This window comes from Sebastes umbrosus, chromosome 6 (assembly GCF_015220745.1).
Source record: "Sebastes umbrosus isolate fSebUmb1 chromosome 6, fSebUmb1.pri, whole genome shotgun sequence".
Taxonomy (NCBI): Eukaryota; Metazoa; Chordata; class Actinopteri; order Perciformes; family Sebastidae; genus Sebastes; species Sebastes umbrosus.
The window spans coordinates 26,902,605-26,910,961 of NC_051274.1; the positions used below are offsets into that span (position 1 = coordinate 26,902,605).

Consider the following 8,357-nt stretch of genomic DNA (forward strand, 5'->3'; position numbering starts at 1 on the left):
CGATAAAAAAAAAACAGTCCGGCCAACGTTATTCGCAGACAGAAATAATCTCCAAACAGGCACATTAGTTACTTCTTTGACATAACCACCACTGTTTATTTAATCAGATTTATATTTATGATTTATTAGAGGAGGTATTTTGCCAGCGGTAACATTATAAGTTAGTATGGCTAAAACTTACATAATTTGGCAGAGTGGCGCTGTCTAGCCGCTCGTACTTGCCGACTCCAGGGAAGTGAAGGAGAGCTCAGCCAGTATGTATTTATTTTAGATTTGTGTGTGAGTGTACACACTGTGGAGAAACTTGTCTGTTTTACTTTAATAATCATAACTTCTCGTCGGCCAGGCAGAAGAGGCAGGCGGAGTTTGAGACCTATCTGAGGCGGATGATGAACCGATACAAGAAGGACGTGCTGATAGACACACACAAGGTGAAAACACACAGGTTGTACCCAGATGTTTGAAGTCACCATAGCGGGATTTTGGTTTTGTTGCAAACCTCTGTTTGGTCTCTCAGGTCCACCTGATGTGCCTGATAGCCGGCGGGATGTTCCGCAGCCGTCAGTGCAGTGAACCGGACCTGCTGGCCATCACTCTGTCACTGCTGCCCGCCCACTACAGCATGGTCGCCAAGGAACGCATCGACCAAAACTACATCTCTGGACTGCTCAAATGGTGTGTGCATGTGATATATCACCTTGGTATAATCTCCACTGTATCTTCTATTTCCATCTTCATCTCTCCCTCTTTCTTCTCCTTCAGGTTTAGAGCAACGTTCACCCTCAACTCCAGTCTTCCCTATGAGGAGCGTCCGGACCCCCAGGCTCTGCTGGAGAGGCGGCTGGGCAGCCTGTCAGCCAGAAACCACCAGGAGATGACTCATGTTGGTATTTTGGCTTAAGACTAGTCCAACTAAATTAAGTGAAATTCCGCCTTTGATTGAACCTACAAGGTTAGAATAAATAATGATGCTCCTGTGTGTTTTGTGTTTCCTGCAGCTGTTCCTGTTGGTCCTGAGGTCTCTGCAGCTGTTCTGCCGACTGGTTCTTTCTTTGCAGCCGATTCCTCTCAAACCCCCGTCAGCCAAGGTACATCAATCTGTTATTGAGCCCTTTAGAGCAGACGTTCTCAATCCTTTTTCAGCTATGGACCCCTTACAAGATTGGAATCATTTGAGATAGCCTTAGCCTATTGTTCACGCTTCTATAGTCTTGGTAAAGTGAAAGAACAACACAAGAAAAATGTGTCAGAAAGATATTAGACATGTATTAAACATATTTGCAGATTTTAATATAGATTTGTTAGATTAGAATGTATCTTTGAACTATTATAGATTTAGAAATGAAAATATTATTTGTTGAACTAAAGTAAATAAAAGAAATATTTTTTATATCATAATAATAATTTAAATTAATGAATCTGAAAACTTTTCACAGTTCAGCATATGTCCGTTCATTACAGACTGATTACACAATATATCTTTGTCCTTTCTCCAGGGCAAAGGGGCTAAAACATCTACCGGTGCTCCAGGAAAGAGCAACACAAGTCTGGAAACCTCCGAGACCACCTCCCCTGAGCCGAAGGTCTCTCCCGGCACCAAGAGACCGGCCGGAGGGGGAAAGATGAAGGGAGGCCGAGGAGGAAAGAAAGCAAAGACGAAAGACCTAAAGGAGGATGAGGAGGTAAAGGAGAAGACTATAACATCAGGAGGTCAGAGGCCAAAGAACTCAAAACGCCGCAGCATCGCCTCAAAAGTCAGCTACAAGGACGAAAGTAACAGCGATGACGAAAATGAGGAAGAGGGGCTTAGCGATGAAGAGGACTTTCAGGCGACCAGTGAGGAAGACAGTGAGGATTCAGAGGCAGGGGCTGAATCCACAAAGGGGAGGAAGGGGAAAGGGAAGAGCAAAGCCAACAGCAAGAACACTGCAGCTCCGAAGAGAGGGAGTAGTGGAGGGAAAAAACAGGTAAAAGATGAGGATTTTGAGGAAGACGATGAAGGAAAAGGAACGACGAGTAACAAAACAAAGCGAAGGAGTGGGAAAAAGAAGGAGGGACCTGGTGCAGACGAGTGGTTGGAGGTGTTTCTGGAGAAAACTTCATCCTGGGTTTGCGTACATGTGGAGTGCGGCGTCGGGATGCCTCACCTCTGCTCCCGGAACGCAACGGCGCCGATGACGTACGTGGTGTCGGTGGACGACGACGGCTTTGTGAAGGACCTGGGAAGGAAGTACGACCCCACCTGGTTGACGTCGTCCAGGAAGAGGCGGGTGGACGAAGAGTGGTGGGAGGAAACGCTGGAGCCGTTCCTGGGACCCGAGGACGAGAGGGACCGAAAGGAGGATAAGGAGGTGAGACGGAGAGACGTGTAGACATTCAGTCAGTGATCTTATCTTATCTGAACTTATTTTTTATGGTTTAACACTCCTTCATACTTATTGATACCACCCATCTTCTCTCTGTGTTTTCCCCATGTTGGCCACTCAGCTCCAGAGCAAGCTGATGAACAAACCCCTGCCGATCTCAATAGCCGAGTATAAGAACCACCCGCTCTACGCCTTAAAGAGACACATGCTGAAATATGAAGCTATCTACCCTTCAACAGCTGCTGTACTGGGGTACTGCAGGGGAGAGCCGGTGTACTCCAGGTAGGAAAACAGTCAGTAATGCCTTATTTGGCCAATGCCTCCATAAAAACCAGGAATTAACTAACCAGTTTGTTTTTTGTAAGCAAATTGGACATGTTTTTAATCACAGGGTGGATATGGATACACTGACTGTTAGGCCACCATGTGTTGAACTAAAACGTCACCTCTGCCCCAATTTACCACTTGTATTTACACTTTGGTCCTGGTTATAAACGTGATATTATTTTACTTCAGAATTAGAGAAGAAGCACCTGAGTGCAGCACAGATTTTGGTGTCTGGGAGGTTTCGACTATCTCATTGTGAGGTTCCTGCATGTCTGAATTAATTGTGGCAGTGAGCATCACTGTCCACCAGGTGGTGCTATTTGATTAGTTAAACTGTCATGTGCTTGATGCTGTGGTGTTCGAATGTTAATAGTGATCTGCTAGCAGTAAATTACATCTGCTGTTGATGTTTGTTAGGCACTGTTTTTACTTACTTACAAATACAACCAAAATACAGCAAAAGTTAGTCTGAAAAATAAACAATTTCTCAAGTTCAAGTTCAGTTTATTGATCACATACACAATAAACTGAAAGACATGTTTAAATTGTCTTTCTCTTCAGGGATTGTGTCCACACCCTCCACTCTAGAGACACTTGGCTGAAAGAGGCGCGGACTGTCCGACTAGGAGAGGAGCCTTTTAAGGTGAGAGAGAGAATATTCTTTCTCAGATATGTTTGTTTCTCTTCTTTCTCTTCCATCCACCACTTCCCTTCTTTCAGTTTGTTTCTTTTGTTTCTCTTATTTCTGTTCCTCTCTAACTTAATTCCACTCTTGCCCAATCAGTCCAGCATTTTTTTATTTGACCGATGTTAACCAAATAAGAGGAACAACTTCAGGAACCTGAAAATGAAAACTTCACAATCTTTTCATTTTAAATGTAAATCAACACTCCAGTGACGTTCATACAACCACCATTCCTCCACTATAGATTCTCTCCTCCTAACATTGAAGTGGATGAGCTCTGATTGATTTTGCACCGTAAAATAATATACAATCACTCATGTGATTTGTAGCCAAACAGTTGCATTGAGAGTTACAGAGAGAGAAACGGTTTTACCTCACTGTGTAGCATATTATTCAGTTTCAAGAGGAAGCATACATAGTTTTTTCTGCAGTGTAGACAAAAGTCACTGTAGGTTTGTAGATTTAACTGAGATTCATTATATAGCAGGGCACATGTAGTATTGCCTCTGGATTTAAAACTTGAATGCATGACTTGTTTATGATAAAGAAAAGCATGCAAAACACATTTAAAAGAGTTCAATTTGTGACTTTGCAAAGCCAAGTTCTTGTCAGTGACTTGAAGAATTGTTTTCAACAGGATTTCTAGCTGAAGTTGCATTTCTGTAATGTGACATTTATTGAATGCTTTGGGGAGGAAAGATGCTATTAAATCTCAGTTTGTCTTAATTGGATCAATGAACTGATGGTTGTGACTAAAGGTATCTGGCAACAAGAGCCATAAACTGAATGAGTCTGCATTTTAATATTTCAGCCAGTGATTAGACATTGCAGGAAAGCAAAAACACATACAATCATCTTATATACACTGACACAGACATGGTTTTGTGATTTTAATTAGAGCTGCAACGATTAATTGATTGGTTTTCAACTATTAAATTAATCGGCAACTATTTTGATAATCGATTAATCGGTTTGGATACTTTTTTAAAGCTTCTTAAATGTGAATATTTTCTGGTTTCTTTACTCCTCTATGACAGTAAACTGAATATCTTTGAGTTGTGGACAAAACAAGACATTTGAGAACGTCATCTTGGGCTTTGGGAAACAACATTTTTCACCATTTTCTGATGATCGATTAATCGAGAAAATCGACAGATTAATCGACAATTAAAATAGTCGTCAGTTACAGCCCTTATTTTAGTACACTAACTTGTCTGTGGTGACACACAGACTGTGGTCGGTCTCAAATCCCTGTGTTTGGTTGCTGTATGATTGAACTGAGTAGATAACGAGACAATGTGTATAAGCATGCCACCGTCTGTCTTTCAGATGGTGAGGGGCTTCTCTAATCGTTCCCGTAAAGCCAGGATGGCGTCTGAGCAGAAGGAACAGAACGACCTGGCTCTGTTTGGAGAATGGCAGACTGAAGAGTACCAGCCGCCAATAGCTGTGGATGGGAAGGTAGCAGAGAATATTATTATTATACAGCCGATAAAATGGACCAAAATGTGAAGTCAAATGTGTGCAGTATTGTTTAAAAGTTGTCCGTTCCCTTCAGGTTCCCCGAAACGACTACGGTAACGTCTACCTGTTTAAGCCCTGTATGTTACCGGTGGGCTGTATTCACCTCAGGCTGCCAAACCTGAACCGCGTGGCCAGGAAGCTGGAAATGGACGCCGCCCCTGCTGTCACGGGCTTCGACTTCCATGGAGGATACTCGCACGCTGTGTAAGAAAACACTGAGAAACCTCCCGATGGGACAGGATTATAAATGGGAGCAGTACAGGAGCATGTCAGTGATTTGAGTCCCGTCCCAGTCTCAGGGTTTAACAACTGCACTGCATGTATCTGAATTCTTGTTTTTTCTTTATTACTGGTGATTTAACAGTTGCTTTTATCTATAGTGGTATTTTTCTAACACACAGAATATTATTACATACATCGTTATTTACTATTAAACATCCTAAGAAGAGACTTGAACCGTGATCTTTGACAAAATGTTTATGTTCAGTGTTATCTGCCTACGTTGCTTCTTTTCTATTTACTCTCACAGGCTTAGCTTAGATCAGTTGCTTTCTGGGTTTAGCTGTGTTGTTCTCAATGAGCAAGTTTTCATGTCATTAGTTTGTTTTGATTCTCACATATTGTAAAAACTGCTGCAATTAGTTATGTTTCATGCAACAGGAAAGTTTCCACTTTTTCATTCTACTCCATTGTAAACATTTCCATGGTAGGATGTGAATATTTAAAACAATCAATTCAAACACCCCAAAATCTGCACGTTGTACAATCTACGACGATCTAGGACGTTAATAGTTTTCTCTACTCCTGAACTAAGAAAGAACAAAAAGGCAGTTGTTACGAAAACGTGTTAAATGTAAAAATCTATATTTTCTTTGTGTTTCAGGACTGATGGTTACATTGTGTGTGAGGAGCACGAGGAGATTCTCAGAGCGGCCTGGGAGGAAGAACAAGAGCTTCAGAAACAGAAGGAGAAAGAGGTGTGTGTGTGTGTGTGTGAGAGACTGACTGATTGAGTAGAAGCAAATATCTTTTTTATGACCATGCAGTTCTGATGATTTTGTAGTTAAGGTGAGAACTTTAGTAATTAAAGGCCGGGTCGATAATGTTGAGAAACTAGCAAGAGTACACTAGATTATAAAAATGAGTCAACCGAAAAACCGAGCCCAGTGTTGCAAACTACTCTCTCCTTTACCAATGAAAGTAGCAGCACTAGCTCCAAAAGTCCCTAAATCTAGAGAGAAAATCAGCAACACTGACACTCCGTTGCTTCAGGCCGCCCTCCAAAGCCGCTCCCCCAACATTTATGATTATGAACATAAACAATGAACATGGCTATTGTTAGTACTCACAGCTGTCAAGCTAGCAGCTTGTGGAAGACTCGCAAAGAGTGCACGGGACAGGCCGTTCTTGGATGGGATTATTACAGTCCTGCGACAGCCACAGATACCAGATGTTTCTTTTGTTTTTTGTCAGAGCATTTGATTTATTGATTTGCTTTTGGGATATAATGAGAATTTCAACAAATATAACAAAAAATGTACTGTAAAAAGCACTACCAACCTTTAAGATCCAGCTTACTTTCAAGTTAAAGCACAAGCATTTAAAACCTGGTCAGCACCAAAACACCACATCACCTTTTCTTCTCTTCCACCTTCCAGAAAAAAGAACAGCGGGTGATCTCCAACTGGACTCTGCTGGTGAAGGGGCTCCTGATCAGAGAGAGACTTAAACAGCGTTACGGAAAGAACAACCAGGGCCTTCTTAACGGAGAGGAGACTGGCGGGCTTTCGTCAGACGAGGAGGCGGTGGTTGAGGGTGGAAGTCCTTCGGCTAAGACGGCGTCTGAGACTCTGGCCATGTCCTGGCCCCAGAACAGACAGGCAGAGGAGGACGGAGGGAGCATCAGCGGACTGAAGAAGAAGAGGACGACAAAACGAGAAAAGAAAGGACAAGAGAAACACTTGTTCCCCTTTGAGAAAGTGTGATCAAAATCTACGCTCAAGTTTAGTTAAATCAAGGTTCACTACACTCTGCTCTCAAGAAAGAACTTGACTGACTTCAAAGGACTGACATCCTTTGAACGAAGGATAAAGTGTGCCTCAGGTGAGACAAATTTGGAATACATTTTTGCAAGTTTGGTCAACCCTGGAACCTTTGGCTCTAACATTACAAGCAGGAGAGGAACTGATCTGCAGATCAATGCGTTTCTTCCATTGGTGATAATACATGCATTTAACCTGCTCTTACATGCATTTAACCTGCACTGTCTCCACCATCACTGTGCACACTCCCATTAGCTCATGTACTCTATTCTTAGCCTTTTATATGAGAGCTTAGTAGAAATACAATACATGCCATGGACTGTATATATAGATGGATGACGCGTCTCCACAGATTTTGACGTCATTTGGAGCCAGAGTCTGTGCAGTAGTGATCGGGGGGGGGGGCTGGAGCCGTGGTATCGAGGTCCCGCCCGAGCCAATCATGAGCACGGCTGTGGCTTGTTAGCGTGAGCCACCTAGCTGCTACGTTAGCACCACGGTAGCTGTTTGGCTAGAAAGACGCAACAGCTAACCATGATATCTCTAAACTACATTTATGATCAAATTGGCACATACCTTTTAGTCTGGCCCATGTCCCGTCCTCTAACATGGAGGGGACGGGATTTATGACCTTTACTGAAGCCAGCCACCAGCGATCCAGATGTTTTGGCTTCATTTTTTGGGGAGCTGTCATGTCGTCCATCTTTATATACAGTCTGTGGTTCATGCCAAGATGCCAGAGGGAAAAGGGTTGCCTTGGAGAAAACAAACTCAACATGACTGTAAGAACAGAGAAGTGTCCTTACTATTTCAGATGTGTGTTTAACATAAAGACACGCTGTGCTTTATTTGACCCGGACTGCTGCGATACACTCGGCCCTCTTGCAGTTATTCAGTGGGTTTGCTCCAAAACACGATCATTACAGTGCTGGTTTGAGCCCAGTGGGCATGTTTTCCCTTTCAGTTCAGCACACAAAACAGCATTTACAGCTTATGCCGACCTGAATTGACGGCTTGAGTGGCAAATAAACACAATACCTCGTGTACCAACAACACTACAAACAATACAGACTGATAAACATATTTCCCATGTGGCTTGTAGTGGCTCCACCACCTGCTACTGTTTCATTTCATCTCAATCCATAGAAGCATGTTTCCCCAACCTCGCCACCATGTGACGGCCAACTGGACTACAGCCATTGTTACTGGCTGGACTGTACACTATGTAACCTGACTGACACTATGAAAACAGAAACTTGTACAGTTGTTAAGTGAAAATGTTTCATCTCCTGGCAGTCACATTTTCAGGAACTAAAGTAGCATTAGCTCTGCTACTGTGCACTTTTGAGTCTACAGAATCATGTGAACCATGTAACCCTTCAGTTGAGGTTTAAACATGAAAATTGTAGTTCA

General features: G+C 42.7%; 1 protein-coding gene across 1 annotated transcript in view; it reads left to right on the forward strand.

The window, feature by feature from the left end:
* The window catches only part of xpc (xeroderma pigmentosum, complementation group C), an 11,710-nt gene extending 4,372 nt beyond the window's left edge, over nucleotides 1-7,338 (forward strand). Inside the window, exons 4-14 of the mRNA XM_037773673.1 lie at nucleotides 347-431; nucleotides 518-675; nucleotides 763-883; nucleotides 999-1,088; nucleotides 1,497-2,351; nucleotides 2,488-2,648; nucleotides 3,255-3,336; nucleotides 4,708-4,839; nucleotides 4,937-5,106; nucleotides 5,786-5,879; nucleotides 6,561-7,338. Of these exons, the coding sequence (XP_037629601.1) occupies nucleotides 347-431; nucleotides 518-675; nucleotides 763-883; nucleotides 999-1,088; nucleotides 1,497-2,351; nucleotides 2,488-2,648; nucleotides 3,255-3,336; nucleotides 4,708-4,839; nucleotides 4,937-5,106; nucleotides 5,786-5,879; nucleotides 6,561-6,887 (2,275 nt within the window). The 3' untranslated portion in view covers nucleotides 6,888-7,338. The remainder of the gene's footprint in view (nucleotides 1-346; nucleotides 432-517; nucleotides 676-762; nucleotides 884-998; nucleotides 1,089-1,496; nucleotides 2,352-2,487; nucleotides 2,649-3,254; nucleotides 3,337-4,707; nucleotides 4,840-4,936; nucleotides 5,107-5,785; nucleotides 5,880-6,560) is intronic.
* Nucleotides 7,339-8,357: the final 1,019 nt, after the last annotated feature.